Source organism: Astatotilapia calliptera, chromosome 1 (genome assembly GCF_964374335.1).
Source record: "Astatotilapia calliptera chromosome 1, fAstCal68.1, whole genome shotgun sequence".
Lineage (NCBI taxonomy): Eukaryota > Metazoa > Chordata > Actinopteri > Cichliformes > Cichlidae > Astatotilapia > Astatotilapia calliptera.
The window spans coordinates 15,061,247-15,081,303 of NC_137422.1; the positions used below are offsets into that span (position 1 = coordinate 15,061,247).

General features: G+C 40.4%; 1 protein-coding gene across 1 annotated transcript in view; it reads left to right on the forward strand.

Annotated features, from left to right (window-relative positions):
* ly75 (lymphocyte antigen 75) overlaps window positions 1-19,136 on the forward strand; it is a 32,426-nt gene extending 13,290 nt beyond the window's left edge. Inside the window, exons 7-35 of the mRNA XM_026164751.2 lie at window positions 670-858; window positions 1,133-1,293; window positions 1,409-1,516; window positions 1,935-2,023; window positions 2,127-2,296; window positions 3,723-3,922; window positions 4,187-4,329; window positions 6,160-6,238; window positions 6,324-6,395; window positions 6,660-6,783; window positions 7,003-7,038; window positions 7,464-7,633; window positions 8,899-8,966; window positions 9,055-9,131; window positions 9,488-9,621; window positions 9,940-10,048; window positions 10,211-10,371; window positions 11,525-11,654; window positions 12,080-12,300; window positions 12,383-12,545; window positions 13,123-13,287; window positions 13,369-13,491; window positions 14,248-14,433; window positions 14,543-14,766; window positions 14,911-15,103; window positions 15,342-15,503; window positions 16,932-17,048; window positions 17,133-17,312; window positions 17,600-19,136. Of these exons, the coding sequence (XP_026020536.2) occupies window positions 670-858; window positions 1,133-1,293; window positions 1,409-1,516; window positions 1,935-2,023; window positions 2,127-2,296; window positions 3,723-3,922; window positions 4,187-4,329; window positions 6,160-6,238; window positions 6,324-6,395; window positions 6,660-6,783; window positions 7,003-7,038; window positions 7,464-7,633; window positions 8,899-8,966; window positions 9,055-9,131; window positions 9,488-9,621; window positions 9,940-10,048; window positions 10,211-10,371; window positions 11,525-11,654; window positions 12,080-12,300; window positions 12,383-12,545; window positions 13,123-13,287; window positions 13,369-13,491; window positions 14,248-14,433; window positions 14,543-14,766; window positions 14,911-15,103; window positions 15,342-15,503; window positions 16,932-17,048; window positions 17,133-17,312; window positions 17,600-17,772 (4,127 nt within the window). The 3' untranslated portion in view covers window positions 17,773-19,136. The remainder of the gene's footprint in view (window positions 1-669; window positions 859-1,132; window positions 1,294-1,408; window positions 1,517-1,934; window positions 2,024-2,126; window positions 2,297-3,722; window positions 3,923-4,186; window positions 4,330-6,159; window positions 6,239-6,323; window positions 6,396-6,659; window positions 6,784-7,002; window positions 7,039-7,463; window positions 7,634-8,898; window positions 8,967-9,054; window positions 9,132-9,487; window positions 9,622-9,939; window positions 10,049-10,210; window positions 10,372-11,524; window positions 11,655-12,079; window positions 12,301-12,382; window positions 12,546-13,122; window positions 13,288-13,368; window positions 13,492-14,247; window positions 14,434-14,542; window positions 14,767-14,910; window positions 15,104-15,341; window positions 15,504-16,931; window positions 17,049-17,132; window positions 17,313-17,599) is intronic.
* The last annotated feature ends 921 nt before the right edge of the window (window positions 19,137-20,057 follow it).

A 20,057-nucleotide genomic window follows, 5' to 3' on the forward strand; every position in this document is an offset into this window, starting at 1 on the left:
CTGGAAGTCTTATCAGACTGCAAACAGTCTTTTAAATACTTCTCAGACATCGAAAAGTATAATGCAAACTGGAAATGGACAACATTTGTCTTCAAAGTCAAAGCTGAACCTTTTGAAATGTGCTGGTTGCAGTGGGGAAGTGTTGTAGAGTTAATGGCAAGCATCTGAAGACAACTTGGCATCTTCCAACTGTTGGCAACTAAGGCAATCACGATCTGTTGTTGGTGCAGCACCCTCTTCGTAAACATTTTCAGCCCAGAAGCTTTATGACCATCTGCCCAGCCAGTAGTCAGCGAGTGTTTGCAGACACGTTGGTGTCTTTTATGCAAATAATGGGTGAACACAGTAATCTGCTAGCAACCAAAGCAATCATAACATTTTTAGTGCATTTCACTAAGCAGCTGGCAGCAACCTCAAGCATCCATTCACCAACAGATTGGGGAATATACATTCTTCCTTAACATAATACAATAATATAATAAGGTTGAGCCTCTTCTGTCACTTTTTTCTCACAAAATATTTTCCTTTTTTTCTTTCAAAGTAATGGTTTAAGGATAATACAGCACTGTGGATGTTGTACAAAATATGAAGCCCTCTAAGTTAAATAGCCTTGATCTAAAACGCCCAAATCCCCTCAAGGCCTCTGTGTGACTTGACTTCTCTCTACAGATTCTTTTGTCTATAAAGAAACGTTGTGTAAGGATGACTGGGTGCCGTGGAACGGACTTTGTTACAAGTTGATGGAGCAGCCAAAGAACTTCAACGCTGCCCAGGAACAGTGTAAAGCTGAGAATGGAGTGTTAGCCAGTTTCCACACTATTGACAGCAAAGAGATGATCAGCACTAATTTCCACGGAGGTAAAACTGTCCAAGTTTCTCTTGTGTTATAAATAATTTTATAATTCATATATTAATGAGTCTTCCTAACATGTTCTCATTTTCTCTATTTATGTACAACATGCATTTTTTTATTTTATAATAGAGCCATACAGTTAGTACTGAAGTATCGTGATTTACACCCTACTGCCTTATTTTTGATGAGAATGATTTCCAGGCCTATGCTTTCACTGTTCGAGTCAAATTTAAAGAAAGCCTGAAATTGAAAATGTTTGTGTGTGTTACTGTTCATCAGATGGCAAGACTTTAGATGTGTGGATCGGTCTGGTTGGTGTTGGCACAAACCCCACCGTTTTCAACTGGACGGACGGAGCACCCATCACCTTCACTTACTGGGCTCCATCACAACCGGTCCAGCCCACTTCGGATACCAGCTGTGTCTCGTACACTGGAGAGGTCTGTGTGTGTTGTACTCAAGCCTTGTGTGCACATTTGTGTATGTACTGCCAAGAGCATTACATTTGTCCTGTTTGAGGTCTTACAGAAACGCACGCTGTCTGTTTTTCCACAGTTTCATAGTTGGCGGATTGAGGATTGCACACAGATGCTGGCCTTCATGTGCCAGAGGAAAGGAGAGGTCAATGAATCAGCAGCACAGGTCGGATGTAGCTCGAAAGATGTGAGTATTCTCGCAAACAGCAGTATTTTACATTTCCTACTAAATGTGTGGTGAGATACTTCTACGCCTCCACACCAGCAATTAAATTTCATATGTTAGAAGGATGTAGAACCCATGCATATGTTTGGTGGTGTTATAACGAGAGCTTACTGTAAGGGTCAGATGATTTTTATGGCACTATGGAGTCATAAAGGAGTTGAGAAGCAGATGTCGAGCTCTATTGGCAGCTGTTGCGGATAGAAGCAAATAGATTTGTAAACTGAAAACAAAACTGTAATCCTTGATGGTGGGGGGGAAAAACACTCATGCGACTGTTGACAAGAAATCCTGTTGCAAAAAACAGCATGCATGTCATAACTTGAATCGTGAAAGAGACGTAGTTCTAGCTTGCAAAATATGACTGTTTTTAACTGACCAGGGTTGGAAGAGACATGGAAACTCCTGTTATAAAGTGAACATGACGCAAGTGTCCTTCAAGGACCGTTGCTACGTCACCATAAGAAACAGGTAATCAAAAGGGTTTTTGTTATCAGTCCAAAAGATGACCTATATTACATTTCTGTGGTTTTGCAGTTAAAGAAACTCACTCACATTTGACTGTTCTTTCCAGGTTTGAGCAGGCCTTTATTAATAGTCTGCTGCAAGAGACGGCAGGCAAGGAAACTCAGTATTTTTGGATAGGGTTGCAGGACATCAACAGCACCAGAGAGTACAAGTGGGTGAGGGCAGAGGGGTCGACGGATGTGGCAACATACACCAACTGGGGCGTGTTTGAACCAGGTACAAAGACTTGGGGCTAATGGCTAAAGTATCTGTATATAAAATGTTATAGCAGACTATAGTGTTACAACACATTGTATTTAATTGTGAACCTCTAATAGTAGTTTCTTTATACTGTGGAGGCTCAGATTTACTGATTTTTTTATTTTTTTTCTCGACCATTTAGGTTTTTAGAAATGTGAAATTTACCAGACACACTCATATATTATACCCCTATAGCTTGGTCATTAACAAAGAGCCTGCCATGAAATGAAAAGGCTATGACGTGTGAGCCTAAAGTTTGATGAATCTGGCCTTTATAATCAAAATCCATACCTAGTGTAAATATGGCCATCCCCCTTTTTATATGTTCCGTATACGCTATTCAGAGAAATGTCTGTGCACCTCAGAATACTCGCTAACATGCAGTCAACATAATAAAAAATGATCTAGTTCTTAGCATTCCTTAAAAAGAGGTAAAAAAAGAGGTAAATACAAGCCAAGATGTTTACATTTTTCCATTATTTATTTAGCAAAAACAAAGCCAAGATGCAGAAGTGGTATAAAAATCAAACCACTTTTAGCAGCAGTCACTTTGAAGTAATTATTATTTGACTTTACCAGTCTGCCATGTTGGTGAGGAGGAATTTTGGCCCATTCTTCTTGACAGCGTCGCTTCAGGCATTTGTTTATACACAGCAGTCTGAAGGTCCCACCCAGCATTTCAATCAGGTTGAGGTGTGGATTTTACCAGGGCATTGCAACATCTTGAGTCATTTCTTTTTCAGTCATTTCGTTGCAGATTTGCCTCTGTGCTTTGGATTGTTGTCCTGCTGCATTATATTATTTTGGGACAAGCTTTAGCTGTTGGACAGATGTCCTCATATTTGACTCTAGATACTTTGATATGCAGAGGCGTTCACGATTGACTCAATGATTGCTAGGTACTCAGGTCCTGTGACTGCAAAACAAGCCCAAGTCATGACCCCTCCACCACCGTGCTTGCCACAGTTGGCATTCTGTTGATGTGCTATGTTTGGTTTTCACCAAACATGGTGCTTTGGATCATAGACAGATATCTTTACTTTGGACTTGTCTGTACACAGCAGATTGTTCCAGGGGTCTTGTGGCTTCTGGCTTGATTTTGGTGACTGTAAAGATAAATGATATAAATCCCTATTGGGTGGTATTGGTTACACGAAAAGATGCAGAGCTGAACTTTCTTTTACTTCTATCAGTATCTTATATGTTTGTGTGAGAATATATGTTATATATAATCATATATGTTATAATAGATGTTTAACAAATGAAGACCCAAGTAACTTAATCGACTGCTCCACCACAATATGTCATAACATCAATGAACTGGTTATCGTAACAGACACAATCTACGTAATAAATGTCACTTTTAAAGATTGAATTTCATTTTGCTTCATTTTCTTTATAGATCGGCAAGGAGGGTGTGTTGCAATTTCCACTGCAAAGCCTTTGGGTAAGTGGGAGGTGAAGAACTGCACTCTCTTCAGGGCCGGCACCATCTGTAGAAAAGACCTCATTACACCTCCTGCCCCAGAACCAGAACCAAACCTTAATGCATCGTGTCCTAATGGCTGGGTGTCCAGGCCAAACATCAAATACTGCTACAAGGTGTGTGTATGTGTGTGTCTCTTTAAACAGCACCAATAAGAGATGGCTCTTTTGTTTTGGTTTTGGTTTTTAGCAAAAGTGAAAATGGTTGTAAGTAGGAGTGGCAAAAGCACTGCACTGATTTTACATTTTGAAGTCTTTTTACAAGGCTTCAAGATCATTTCTCCTGAAAGGAAGTAATATGTAGTTTGGTTATAGCTAAACTGAGTTTTTTCACAATCTACACCATCTAAGCTGTCTTAAATTCTTCTTTCACCTTGGCAGGTGTTTCATGAAGAAAGGTTGAGCAGGAAGCGCTCCTGGGAGGAGGCCATGAGGTTCTGTCAGGCTCTAGGAGCCAATCTTCCCAGTTTCACAAACTTGGATGAAATGAGAGCCCTACACTTCATTATGAGAGAGACTATCAGGTAGGCACACAATCAACACAAGTTGTGTTTCCTGTTATAAGTAACAAAGGACTACTGTCATGCATCACTGTCACAAGAAGTGTCACATCATTTATGGAAGTCACAAGTCAAGCACAGGAACACAATACTATCTAAACTATTGTTTGTATACCAGCAGAAAGAAATGTATTTGTTTTTGTCACATTAAAGAAAAAAAATTGCCCAAATTGAATTATTAAAAAAAAAAAGAGCAAATGAGGTTTCAAAATTGTGAAAAATGAGCATCATTCCTCGCTCTGGATATCTCTGGGGTTGTGTCTGTTAAGATTGCTGATTGACAGCTCTCACATGAATCTCCCTGAATCATGTTCTACTAGAGGTTTCTTCCTGTTAAAAGGGAGTTGTTTCTTCCCATTGTCACCAAGTGCTTGCTCATAGACTGTCATCTACCGGTAATTCTTGCCATTTTCTCTGTGTTATTGTAGGATCTTTTGTAGGATTTCAGCTGACTGTTTTTGTGAATTGGTGCTCTACAAATAAAACTGGCTGCTGAAACCAGCAGGATAAAGCCCGGTGAGAGCTGGCTCACCAGTAATAGCGGATTGTCTGTAAATCTCATCTTAGTTAGTGAAAATTTCCAAGTGTAAAGTCATTATTAAAGAGACAGCTGTCAGCGTGGCTCTTCTCAAAAGCAGTTCTGTTCTGTATTCATAGAAAATGTATGACCAGTTGCAGGAAAAAGGCAAATCTGTATAATCAGGCCCCATCTTTTCCTAAAGAGCTCATAATACTGGATTATCCCAATAGAGCACTTAGTTCTCAGACTGCTGGCTCCCTTGCGGCTCCTTGAGTTAACGGTAGAATGGAAGGCAGAGACTTCAGCATTCACATTGCTGGGGTTTTGCCCAAACACTGTAGGGTCTTTACCCTACCTACATTATAAAATGTGTGAGCCTATATTAGCGCTATATAAATTTGAATTAACTGGCTAGTTAACCATATGGTAAATGGCCTGTATTTGTATAGCGCTTTTCTAGTCCGTAAGGACCCCTTTACACAACCAGTCATCCACCCATTCACACACTGGTGATGGAAAGCTACATTGTAGCCACAGCCACCCTGGGGCGCACTGACAGAGGCGAGGCTGCCGGACACTGGCGCCACCTGGCCCACTGACCACCACCAGTAGGCAACGGGTGAAGTGTCTTGCCCAACGACACAACAACGAAAACGGCTCGAACCGTAGTAGCTCAAGTTCTATTAATAGAAACACTAATGCTAAAGTGGTGTAGCATTTATAACAGTTATATTGTTAATGGCTTGGTCATGCTGAAGAATCTGTCCTTCTATAGTTTTCTGTTTTTCTAACATGTACAATGTGTCAAACTCATGTCTGATAGTGTGATTGTTGGCAGGAGTCTTTGGAACTTTCCTGTATGAACAAATCAATATTCGTTATGGCTTTAACCTTTATACACACTTCAAACAAAGAGTGTGTACGGGAGGTGGTGGGGTGTGTACCGGCAGCCTTTTCTTTATCAGACCGGCACATCTAGTCGCTTTAACGAGGAGACGACTTGTAAACATGCTGCTTCGTCTTCGTGGGAGCATACCTAAGAGTTCAAACTTGTCTCTTTGCTCACATAAACATTGAGCGCACTCGGCTCGAGCATTGAAATAAACACATACCATCTCCGGTCTCACATTTCGCACGTTGCAGTTGAGTCAGCGAGGGGGGAGAAATAAAAGCTTACGTGAAACATCAAACTGTCTTAATGTTTAATTCTAATTATTATCTTCATACTTGAAAGAAGGCTGGTTGAGTAACACAGTGTCCTCCTCTTCTTGCAGTAATAATCGGTACTTCTGGATCGGCCTGAACAGGAGAAACCCCGCAGATCGCTCGTGGCAGTGGAGTGACGGCCGGCCCGTGAGCATCCCAGCTCTAAACACACGTACCCCAGTTTTTGTAAAATCTGGTGGAGTGTTTCATATCATGTTTGTGTCTTTAATAGGTATCTCTAGATATTTCATACAGAAATTTCTACGAGGACGATGCGTACGATCGGGACTGCACTGCATTCAAGGTGGGTCGCTAAACTGAGACTTTTAATAAAGATGGAAACATTTGGCTTACACAGTCGTGTGCTTTTCAGAATCTGTAGTCTCTATCCTTTCTCTTACAAAAGCTCAGCATTAAAAGTTGTTTCATGTTGTCAGACACAAACAGCTCCTGCATGTTTTTTTTTCTTCTCAAACAGACAGTGAACATGATCTGTGATGTCAGAATTGTGTTGCCGATTTTTATTCATTATTGGTGATGTTTGTGCAAAACCCATCTGTGTCCTCAGACAATGACGAACAGCTTGAAACACGTGTTTTACTATCTGCTGCACGACTTGCCTCCCATACCTTTCTACCCCAGACCCTTTCATTGTGACGCGCAGCTGGAATGGGTCTGCCAAATACCCCGAGGTGAGCTTATATCTGTGACCAATGACGTATAGTCTGTGTGTGCACCAAATAAAGGCTGGTACTGGTTTGGGAAGAGCTCAAAACACTCATTAAGCTAATTAACAGGAATTTGAAGGTCCACAAAGTGAAAGAGTCATTTGTACAGCAGTGATGTCTCCGTATAATTTAAAAACCTGATGGACTAAATCTACTTGAATTCTTTGTTTGATGTCTCAACAGGAGTGACACCGAAAACGCCAGAGTGGTACAATCCCGGTAATGCCCTCATCATCATTTGTTCAGTGTGATTGCGTCTATCATTGGCTGTAGCTCAGGTGGCAGAGCAGGTCAGCCACAAACCAGAAGGTCGGTGGTTCGATCCCAGGCTGCCTCCTGGCTGCATCCCAAATATCCTTGGGCAAGATACTAACCCCGTATTTGCCTACTGGTGGAGGTCAGAGGGCCCGGTGGCGCCAGTGTCCGGCAGCCTCGCCTCTGTCAGTGCGCCCCAGGGCAGCTGTGGCTACAACGTAGCTTGCCGTCACCAGTGGGTGAATGACTGAATGTAGTGTAAAGTGCTTAGGGACTGAGTAAAGCGCTATATAAATGCAGGCCATTTATCATTAGTCTGACTTTTTTTTTTTATTCAACTTTTTCTTCTTTTGTGTTGTAACGTTAGAGTTGTTTGTGTTGTTTTTCAGATGGGCATCATGACTCGTCCATCTTTGTGGATGGAGCAGAGTTTTGGTTTGTTAATAAGCCACCGCTCAGTTTTCAGGAGGCGAGGCTCTTTTGCGATTCAGAGAACGGCACACTGGCGGCTCCAACTAGCACCGATGCTGCTATTAAAATCCAAAATGCAATATATACAGTAAGTGGCACACTATTACAAGTGGCAAACAACATCATCAGAAATGTTTGATTGAAGTTTTGATTTTATTTTGAAATATTGGACTGTTTATTTGAGACAAGCATAACAAGAGCAGCATTCTCATTTCCTTTTGCTCCTTGAGGTCCCGCATTAACATTGATGTTGAGGATGAGGTCCTGACTTTGACTGGGCCGTTGCAACACTTTGATTCTTTTCTGTTGTGGATTTGCTGCTCTGCTTTGAAGCATTGTCCAATTGTTTGACCCGTTTTGGGCCAACTGAACAAGGCTGTTAGAGACGCGGAGTCACATTTAACTCTAGAATACTTTGGTATACAGAAGAGTTCATGGTCAACTCACTGACAGAAAGGGGCCCAAGTAATTCAGCCCTCCACCACCGTGCTTGACAGTTGGTGTGTTTATGGTGCTGTGGTTGTTTTTGACCAGATGTGAATTCTGGCTCTTCTCTCCAAAGGTCATTTCCCCCAGATGTCTTGTGGTTTGTTCAGATGCAGCTTTGCAGTCTTAAACTGTATTTCCATGTTCTGCCAGCACCTGGTTGCTACTTACACTCTTAAATGCTATAGAGACAGTAAGGTGGTACTTAGTTCTTCTTCATTTTAAGCAGATATCGGTATGAATCAGCAAGTTTTGTCAGGCAGGGAAAAAATTAGTGCTGGAAGTTTCCTGATTCTAGTTATTTCATCCAGTCAAGCTTGAGTAGGCTTCAACTGCACATAAATTGTCTATGCAGAGAACTAAAGAAGGATCACATTTGCTGAAATACAACCTTGAAACCTCTGTTTTTGTTTCTTGCTTTGTTAAGATTTTTCATAATCATCATTTATAAAAATCTAACTAATAATAAATGGGCAGCTAACAATGAAGAAGTCTGATCACAAGAGGAATTCTTCCCACTATATTCAGGTTGTGAAAAGCTGTAAATGGATAACAATATGAATGACAAATCTTCCAGCGCTAAAACGGCAAAAAAGAAAATGACTCATTTATGGAGCACAATATACAGTTAGCTACTCACAATTAAACAGCAGTTTCAACACTTTTTTTTATTTATTTAGAGAAAAAGGGGGCATAAGTCCTATTAACCTGTAACAACTGTGATACTTGCTTCTAATAAAAGATATGTGTCAACATCATACTTCTTAGATACATACTTACTAAACACAGTAAGGAATATAAGTCACCTCAGACGTTGATACCACCAATTTCAATTGTGTGACACTTAAACCTGCATGTTTTAAACAGATATCGGATTCCAACAAGCAAAGCTGGTGGATTGATATGAGCCAGCCTGGACGCATATTCCCTATGACGTAAGCCAGTCTCACACACACCTTTTTGAACTTGTATAGATGTGGTAAAATGTGATACTGAGCTTCATTGAAATTCTGTTTGGTTTAGGTACAACTCTATTTTCCATAACCATTTATTTCCCCTGGGTAACTGCACCTACATCACTCCTGAAAGTGTCTTTCCCGGTGAGTAAACACCAGAGAGTTTGTGTAAGGCTGAGAATGATTAAGGTTTTAAATTTGTTGTGAGAACCTCTACGCTCATATTGTGCTGAGGAGCAAAGAGCAGTCATATCAAATATTTACCTGCTAAAAGTTAAATAACTATTGTGTTAAAAAAAAAATCACATTGCTTTTAGTGCAATGAAATCATTGACTTTTTTTTTTCCCAATTAAAAACAGTGAAAACCCGTTTCAGCCAAATTACATAGTGCACGAGTGACTTCTTGCTTATTCTCTCCTTACACAGAGCTGTGGGGTACCCTTACAGTCACTACTTCTAACACTTATACACACATTTACTGTCCTATTTAAACTTGCAGACTCTGATCAGTGCTCACGGAGGTTACCGTTTGTGTGTGAAAGAGTGAACACGACATTAGTGGAGAAAAAACCCCTGGAGCCTCAGCCTGGAGGACTGCCCTGTGGGAAGGAATCTATCCCCTTCAGAAATAAAGTCTGACACATTTATTACATACATATTACATTCTTGTCATTTTTTACAAGTCCTAAGTGATTAAAAATCAGGAAGCAATGATAGTTGATAGAAGAAAGTCAAATCAAATTTACTACTGCAGTTTCATAGAGAGGATTTTAATTATATGTTTTAATGTTAATGCTTGAGTGATAGAACATTGGTTGTAAAATTATTTCTGATAATGTGGCTTTTTTGCCATCAGTCGCGTATTTTATTTATAGATTAGTAACCCCGTGCCTGAGTTGCACTAATGGCATTTTCTGCTGTAGTGATTATGATGCTGGTGTCTTTTTGCAGTGCTACACGCTGATGAAGAATTCAAAACCTTTTAACTTCAAGGGTGCCAACGAGGAATGCCAGACAGTAAAGGGAACCTTGGTCACCATCTCCGATCAGATTGAGCAAGGTGAGAACGTTAACATGCTTCTCATGACGAGCTGAAATATATTTGTTTGACAAAGTTTTGTAGTTTATGAAAAGCGTGACAGAAGTCCCCAAGAGTGTAAATGTGAAACTCCTCGGTGCAAAATATTATACAATTCATATGTGTAACAAATGTGTGTTTCAGATTTCATCAACACCCTCCTGATGGACACAAAAGACATGGACAAAACATGGATTGGTATGAAAATCCAGAACAGTGAAGCTTCATGGATTGACAGTTCTACAGTGAACTACATAAATTTTAACCCTCTGCTTCTGGGCATGCACAAGGTCGTGGCTTTTCATGTAAGTAAATTGCTTCAGCTGATATCTCTTTTAGGCGCGCCACAGATTTGACAGACGCATGTATTTGTACAGTTATGAACCATGACTGCATTATCGTAATACACCCAAATCTCCAACTACCTTATTTTCCGGACTACAAAGCGCGCCCGAATATTAGCCGCACAAGCTAAAATCGGGGGAAAATCCTGTTTTGTACATACATTAGCCGCACCTGACTAAAAGCCGCAGGTGTTTCAATGTTGACTTATATGTAAGAGAATGTGCACAAAGGGAATTGTCAGGAAAGAGATGGCTGTTTGGAGACACACCCCTTTTATTAATATTTTGAAAAACAAGTTATGGGTACATATTTGCAAATGAGTAACAAATGTGGTACATAACAGTAACCTACAGCACACCAGAAAAATAGATTCGGCCTACCTTTTAGGCTGAGGTGCAGTGACACGGCTTTAACAAGAAGAAAAGTCAGTCATTCACCATCTTTCTCTTCTTCCTGCGCTCTAAAACCACCAAAGTCCTCTTCTCCAGCATCGGATACGAACAGGCTCAGGATGGCTTCGTCATCCACTCTCAGCTTTCCTCCTTTGTTGTCACTTTCAAAACCAAAGAAATCCTCGTTGTCAGTGTCGGAGTCGAACACCCTCAGAAGGGCCGTGGCGGTGTCCTCCTCTCCATCATGCAGCAGTCCAGCCCTTCGAAATCCGTTGGTGATCGTGGATGTTTTCACACTTTTCCACGCTGTCAGAATCCACGGGTGGAGTTGCTTTTCGCAAGTTTATCGCCGCTCGTCATCCACGCCTCCCGCTGAACGCGTAGCGCTACTTTGAAGTTTGTTTTTCGCACTACTTCGTACGGCACTACGTTGCCTGGCGGACGGACATGTGACCAACATACCACTCTTGAACCCCGATACTGTGTGTCTGATCACATGCCCTTCCACCAGGCAACGTAGTGCCGTACAACAGCGGAACAAACAAAACAAATCATCTTACGATATCACAAAAATCCTGGACAATCCATAGAAAAGCCGCAGCTGACTAAAAGCCGCAGGGTTCAAAGCTTGTGCAAAAAGTAGCAGCTTATAGCCCGACAATTACGGTAATTATTTTAATGCAAACTTCAGATGAATTATTTGCTTTGTGTCTCTTGATAGCCATGGGATCTGGAGAGTTTGGATTTGTGCGTGTTCATGCTCCATAACGGCAAGTCTGACATGCTGGGTACCTGGGACTACACCAGCTGCACAAAGATGCTAAATGTGGCTGTTTGCCAACACTATGCAGGTGAATCTCTACTCCTGTCACTTTATTATCCAAATCTCATCCAAAACATGCATGTTTATCCTGAGATTTAATTTTATGAGTGCTTAACTCGTGAACTTTGATCTACCTGATGTGATAAATCCTGATAAATGAGCAGCAAAAACTGCAGTAGGGCTCTTTTTAGAATAGTAGTGTAGGGGTTAATGTTATTAACTGAGACATCCATGGAGCCAAAAAAAAAAAAAAAAAAAAAAGCGTGGACCTTCCTTGCATGTCGTTTCCCATCGCTCTCGCCTATAATTTCCTCTCGTATCTCTACAGCAATCTCTCCATTAAAAGACAAAGTGCAAAGCAGATACATTTCTGTGTCACAAAGGCACAGAGAATCAGGTCTCTTGCAGCCCTGTCATGAGATGATAAAAGACATGTATTATTTCTCATTTCAGATAAGCTAGAGGAGCCACAGGTCCCCATGAAGCCTTTCGTTGTCAATAACCACACCATGCTGCTGCTCGTCAAAAATCTCACCTGGTTTGAGGCTTTAGAGGAGTGCAAAAAAAACGACATGGACCTGGCAAGCGTGGCTGATACCTACATGCAATCCGTCCTCAACGTGCACGTGAGCCGTGCAAAAACACCCATGTGGATTGGACTCTTTAGCGAAGACGTAAGTGGACCAAAAGGGATTTCTGTTTGAACTCATCACTTGTACAGTCCTTAAAATGATTTCCCGTCTCTTTTGCACTCAGGACGGGAACCACTACCACTGGACTGACCAAAGTCACACTGTGTTCAGTCGCTGGTCTTCTGATGTCACTAGTGGCCAATGCGTTTACCTGGACACCGATGGCTTCTGGAAAGCCACTGAGTGTCTGGACAGTCTAGGAGGCGCTGTCTGCCACAAACCAAGCAGTAAGTGAGGATATAGTAATGGCTGCACATCAGTGCAAGGTCCAAAAAAACATAGATTAGCGAGTTTGGTGTGGAAGAACTTGACTGAAATGCACAGAATCCCAACTTAAATGTGACAGGACACCTTTGGGATGAATTAGAGTGGAGACTGTGAGCCAGGCCTTGTTGTACAACATCAGTATCTGAACTCACAAATGCACTCAGGAAATAATGGTCACAAATTCCCATAAAATGTTCTGGAAAGCCCACAAGACCTGAAGCTGTTATAGCTGCAAAGTGTGGGCTGACAGTATATTAAACACTATGGATTAAGGATGGGATGTCACTCAAATTCATATGCATGTGAAGGCAGATGAGCGAACACTTGAGCGATATAGTGTAGCTTCTAGACATTAATATAAAAATAATTTGTTCCTGATTTCTTTGGCTGCAAAGCAGTTTCTTCCTAATTTCTCTAGAAACGATAATTATCCTTTATCATCCTTTGCTTTTTAATCTCGTGGTATCAAAGCTTTTATCTATTTTTCTTGTAAGGCATCGTTACGCCATTTGTTTTTTGTCTTTGGTTTTTTTACAGAGCACAAAATCCCCACACATAAGGATGTTTTAGTGAAGTGCCCCCATAAAAAAAATGGTCCAAACTGGATCCCCTGGAAGAATAACTGCTACTCATTTCAGCTGGTTGGCTCCAGATGGGAGTCTTATAACCAAGGACGTATTGAGAATACCTGCAAAAATCTTCGTAAGAATTTGATAATATTAGTCACACGGCATTCTTCAGCATGGCTAAAGTTACTAATGATGGTGTGTGTATATGTTTCAGATGCAGATGCAGACATCCTGACTATCCGAAATACACAAGAGAACGAGTTTATAAAGAGCCAGCTGCTGCCCTTTGAGTCATTGGTCCAGTTTGTATGGCTGGGACTGTTCAAGGATAACAATGGTGGGTATGAGTACCTGTGTTTAGTAGATGTTTTATTTTTGGTTGTCTTGTTACCAAAGCTCTTGGGAATTGACCCTTCTTTTTCTCCTCTAAGACAAATGGGTCAGTCACACCAGGGCAAAGAAAAAAAACAGGAACATCTTTGTGACTAGAAAAAATTGGAGGTGGCCCAATCATTGGATTGAAATGTTTTTTGCATTTGGTGACTGATTACAAGCAGATGCAGCAATGAGCTGGTTGCCCACACATTGAGCTTGCCACACTCTCTCTGAGAGATCATTTTTGATCGCAAGTTGATTATGCAGGTCGCCCAGGAAGAAGCAATGTGTCCAAATAATCGTGGCCCAACTTGGTCCGACTGGATTCTTTCTCAGACATATTGGTGAAGGTTTTTAATAACTGCCATCTAATTTATACACACAAATAGATTAGCAACATGCTGCAATCAATCCGAGTCAGTCCGCCCCAGTGAGAGCGATTTATTTACAATGTGACTCTTTACAATAGGGCACCAGAATCAGCGGTTGTATTGTGGTTAAATTCCAATATAACGGCAAGGTTACTGAGTCTCTAGGTCATTTTGCAGTTACATCACCATTCTTTATCAATCAGTAACAATTGTAAAAATCCGATCCTGTGATAGCAGCAGGCTAATGTTACCTTGCCCCGTGTTTTACATACTATACAGACACTGACAGTAGGTCCTATTGTGTTTGTGTATGTGCCAGAGCTAATAGTGATTATCTTTTGCCATAGATAACCAGACAAGGTGGTATGATGGCACAAATGTGCAATATTCCAACTGGGCGAAAGGCCGACCTAATTTAGAAAACCCATTCTTAGCCGGTCTCACGACTGATGGCACATGGATTCTCGTCACAAAGAAAGAGCTACACCCCGTGTTCAAGCAAAGGACAATTGTGAGCTGCAAGCTGGATTATGGTATAGTAAACATCTACATTTTAATAGTATTTGCCTGTTTCTGTTCTCATGACTAAAAATTCATGATGCTAAAAATAACACTTTATGTGTTTAATCCTTCTCCCCTAAGAACCCAAGAAAGAATACAACCAGTCAGCCAAGGATTTTCAGCAGTATGGTAACTTAACATACAGGGTTGTTACCCAAAAGTTGAATTGGTCTCAGGCTGTAGTCGAATGTGATAAGCTTGGAGGCCACCTGGCAAGCATCCATGACGTGGAGCACAATGCACACCTGAGGCTCATTTCCAAGATGGATGGCTTCCCACTCTGGATTGGCCTGTCAAACTATGCTGTAAGAACTTTTGGCAGCCAGAAACTGAGCAAAAATATTCACTTCATCATAGTAGATCCAAACTCATCTCGTTTGCACTTCACCCATTTGTTTTTACCTCTTAATAACATCCTGACATCCACAATGCTTTGTTTCTGTGTGCAGGTCAGTGGCTCAGCCTATGAATGGTCTGATGGAACAAAATTTGACTACCATCCCACCATCTCTGACTCCCAAGACACACCGAAAACCAACTGTGTTTATATAAACCCTGCTGGAGACTGGAAAAGGACCAGCTGCAATGCTATGATCGATGGCGCCATCTGTTACACCACCAATATTACCTCTTCTAGCCAAAGTGAGACACTAACTTTCATAGAAAAAAATGGTACTTCTTTGGTTAAGTATGAAACAGAGCTTGTCTATAATCCAACAGTACTTGAATGGTTTACAGTAGTGAAAACACTCAGCTTTGAATCTTTTTTGGCTTTGGGTGAAACTGTACATTGTAAAAGCAGGATATCTACCTGTGATTTAGTTCATTTTGGTTAGTCATTAACCATTGTCTATCCTCTATTCTCCGTTTTTGTAATCAGGAGCCAAACTACAAGATGGCCCAGAAACTAATCATTGCCCTCAGGTCGATGGTAAGTCCAAGTGGGTTCAGCACGAGGATCACTGTTACGCCTTTGACATGAGCTTCTACAACTACAGACTCTACAGCATGGAACAGGCCAAGGCTCTCTGCCGGGCGATGGGTGAGTTGTTGTTTTCTGTGTAAAGAAACCCAAAAAGTCGAGCTGAGCTGAGAAGGTATTAGTGGAAAAGAAGCTTTAGACATTGAGGATTTTGGGGGGGAACTGTAGATGATGTCGCGAAATCGATCATTGTAGAGCAGTGTCACAAACCACGGAGGCCCCAGAAAAAGTGCAGTCAAACGTTGAGTTTATTAACAGCCCAGAGAAAACATCAACATATGTCTTCTGACCAAAATACATGTTGTGGACACTTATAAAGCAGTGGGGTACACGCCCATATGTAAGCATATATGTAAGCATTTAAACACTGCAGAGAGTAGAATTAACAGTAACAGTATTGTAGAAATTCATTTCACCGAAACAATAACGTGGCGCACAGTGTGACGCATGCACCAGTTTATTGTATTTCCAGACTTGCTTTCGGCACAATTTACAGTGCGCGCTACTCTGTTTTTTGTCAGACTTGAAATAGCCGAAATACCTTCACACTACGGAACTTCTATGGCTCTTCCGTTCAACAATCTCTCCGGCATTGGAACCATCATCTGTTTTCTCTTCGGTCACGCTGGTTGATTTTTCTAGTCGGCACACTCATTTCCTCCATTACGCGCTGGCTCCATTACCCGCTGGCTGCTTCCCAAACAAACACACGTGCGGCTTGGCACTTGTGCTGTACGTAACAAGTCACGCGACGTGATGCTGCGGCTGTGATTGGTTCGGCTCTGCGCTACTTAATTTGGATTGGCTGACCTTTTGGACAAGAGCGGCGAGGTCTATCGCGATAGCTTAATTTCTCTATCGAGTCAAAGTTATATCGCGATACATATCGTTATCGTTCTATCGCCCAGCTCTACGAGACAGGGGAGCAGGCGAGTCTTCATATACCCCTATTTCGTGCACCCTGCCTGAGGCGGGGGGGGTGGTTGGATCCCAGATCTTTGCCAGTGCGCATATATATATATATATATATATATATATATATATATATATATATATATATATATATATATATATATATATATATATATATATATATATATATATATATATATATATATATATATATATATATATATATATATATATATATATATATATATATATATATATATATATATGACTTGCCTTTGACGGTGCATTATAATAAAATATACATAAGTTCATACATAATATAGAATCATAACAAAGCACATGTACACACATCACAAACAGCTGTTTAAAACACAAAGTATGCCCCATTCAGGGTGAGCCTTGGCAGCATTACATTTAAATTAATGATCAATACTGCAACAACAAAAACAAAAGTCTAATCAAAATTGTCCTCCTGGGGTCTGTCTGGTAGAATATTCATGTCTATCTTCTCTGATATTTTTATACAAAATAAAATTTGAATTTTTTGTGTGAACTGCAGCTTCTCTTTACTGACAGATTCTCATCTACTAACCATCGAAACCAAAGACGAAAATGATTTTCTGGCCAACTACATCACTGAGCACCCTCTCATCACCAATCAAGTGTGGCTCGGCATAGATCTTGATACTCAAGGTAAGAATCGCAATTTAAAAATAAAAGCTGGACAGTAATATGACATTAATTCATTCTTTTTTTCATTTTTGTTTGTCCTCTTAGGTAAGCCTGTATCCTCGCAGGATGGCTCCCATCTGGATTTCTCTAACTGGTCATCTACAGCCGGAACCGGGAAGAAGTCTGGGTCCCAGTGTGCCGTCATGGTGGCAGGCAATGGTGGAAACTGGAATCTGGTCCCCTGCGAGAGTAGCTACAGTCGTGTTGTTTGCAAAACGAAAGCAAGTGAGTATCACAACAGGTGTCGAGACAAACCCTAACACTTTGTGGGAATTTGTTTTGCTGCTGACTGAAGGATGAGAGCATTCCTCTGTTATTTGCATGATAAACACAGAAAGTACGGCGACTTTTTCACTTTTTCTTCATTTTATTTTGCTGTAAAATTAATTCACACTAAAAAACCTGTAATAACAGGAGGTTTTAGTTGAAACATTTTTTGAACTTAGTTTGTGTCTAACACGCACGCTGCCTCTTGGACTTGGGCTGATGATGTGCTAACGTTTGTTCCTCAGAGTCTGCAGGCTCCCCGGTGGCACTGGGCTTCTTCATCGTGGCGCTCATCGCTCTCATTTTAGCCCTCGGCTTTGTCATCTACAAGAAAAAACGAGCCCACTTCCCTTCTACCGTCCGCTACGAGAGGACCTTAGACGATATGGACACCACCAGTATAATTGATGCAGACTGAGCCTGCTTCAAGTTTTCAGCCTCAGGAAGTATTGATATGTCTGCCACAAGTGATTTTTTTTTAATGTAATCTCCCCCCTCCTCTTTTTTAAATTATTTATTTATCTTTCTCAAGCCAATTTTTTTCCGTGTGAAGTTGTAAATATTGTTTGAGATTTGTGAATATCTCCCAATCAGTTTCTTAATTTGGGTTCACATTGTGTTTAATAAGAGCAGCACTGTATACTTAATTTTAATGGGTGGGCTTATTCTTCTTGGTCTTTTTTAAATTTTTTATTTCAATTATAAAAATGGGATTTTCAGATGCTTTACAAACATATGCAACCTGCAGCCTTAACAGCTAAAATTGCACTGATGCATGAGTGACTTCAAACATTCACAAAAGTGCTTTTAACCAATAATCTACTGTTTGATTTACGTGTGTGTGTGTGGGAGGGGAGGGGGTGTCAGTATATGAATATGATTTTTAAAAGCACGGGTCATCTGAAAATACAGTAACAACCTGTTTTCTTTCAAGCGTTTTTGTATCTAGATGGATTGTATTTCAGATAACACTGCCACGTCCCCTGTACTTTTGTCTTCAAGCAAAACAGGGAAACTAAAGGCTGTGGATCTTGAATCTTTTTTTTGGGGGGGGGGGGGGGTTTGTTTTATGCCAACTGCAACTCAGCTGTATTGAAAGCTGATTGGTTTGACAAATTAACACTGTGGCCTAAGAAAATACATGTGTATTTTAGTTTGACTGCACTTTAAAATAACATTTTTTAGTGTTTTGTTTTTAACTTTAAAACGCAGTCAAACATGATCTAGTTTAATTTTAACAAAACTTAACAGATTGTTATAAACATGTATTCATGTCTAACAATGGTTTTATTAGTGTAAGGGCAAAAAGGAATTTGAAAAAAAATCTTAATCCTACTGATAAGCTTTGAAGGATACTCTCCTATCTTAAGACTCATTTAATTTAATTATATTTAATATAGCTCTGACTATACTATATACTTGACTACTGACCAAGAACGCACTTTAATACCTTGTGGAGAAGCGGCTCCCAAATTCAAGCACAGTGAGTTTTGGAAAGAGTTTTTTTTTTTTTTTTTATGTTTGCAATTGAGATTGCACTGCTGTTTCTTGTAAATGCTCTGTAAATAAGTGATGTGTTTATTACTGAGAATGAACCAAAGATGCTCTGACTCATTTTGAATGTTAAAAGCCAGAAGAACTGCTTCCGTGTGGCTTGTTAACCTCTCTTTATATCAAACTGCAGACCAAATGGTTTTTTTGCTCTGTTTACTTTCATGTCATTGCTGCTCAAACTTATCAGCTCAAATCAGGTATGCTTCCAATAAAATGCACCGCTTTCAATGGCTTTTATTTTTCAGTTACCATTGTGGCCACTACCATTAGTTTATTTATACTTCAAACACACAAAATACAGAGGAAGGGACGTATCATCACAAGAAGACAACACATGAAACCATACACTGTCCTTCCAGTCATCGCTCATGCATTCATCAGGCAGACTAAACATAAACATGGCCATTGCTACAAAACAAAGATCTCTCCATACCTTGTGACATGTCCTCCAAATAAAGACGTAGATTTGTGCCCTTTTCTAAAATAATTATCCGGTCTTCCCAATCATCTGAGAGATCTTTTTAAATGCTATAGCTTGTGTCATCTCCGCCAACAGTTCTTGATTAGTCTGGAACAGTATGGGATAAAAATCCCTACATCACCACAAATCATTTAAATAATTTCAAATACAGCACTGTGGAAAAGTCTTGAATCACCCCTCAAGATCTAAAGAATCAACAATGCCAAGGTGTGGCTGATTTTGATATCTCCAATTCAGTATCCAATTCAATAAATAAATGTGATTTTTTTTTTTTTAAGGGTCAGTCTTCTCTTTTGTTCTTAATTTATAGTGATGAGAAACAGGCAGAAAAGTAAACGGTTGGGCCAGAACCTCATGTCACAGTGAGCTTTAAACATGTAGTTATGAATTATGGCCAAAAGATCTTTTTAAAATAAAACACTTGGAAAGTCAAAGCATGCTGCCATTTGTCACTAAATTCCCAAACATGGCAGATATGAAAACACTCATTTAAGGGTGATCCCATACGAGCAGTGTGTGCAGTTGTATGCTGCAATTTACCACTAGCTGTGATAACAGAGAAGCTTTGCTGTAAGTGACCCTCATCTAGAAGTCTGCCAGGATCCAACGTCCCTGCACTTCACCTGCAACACAGCTACCAAAAAAAAAAAAAAAGTTTCTCATGCTTG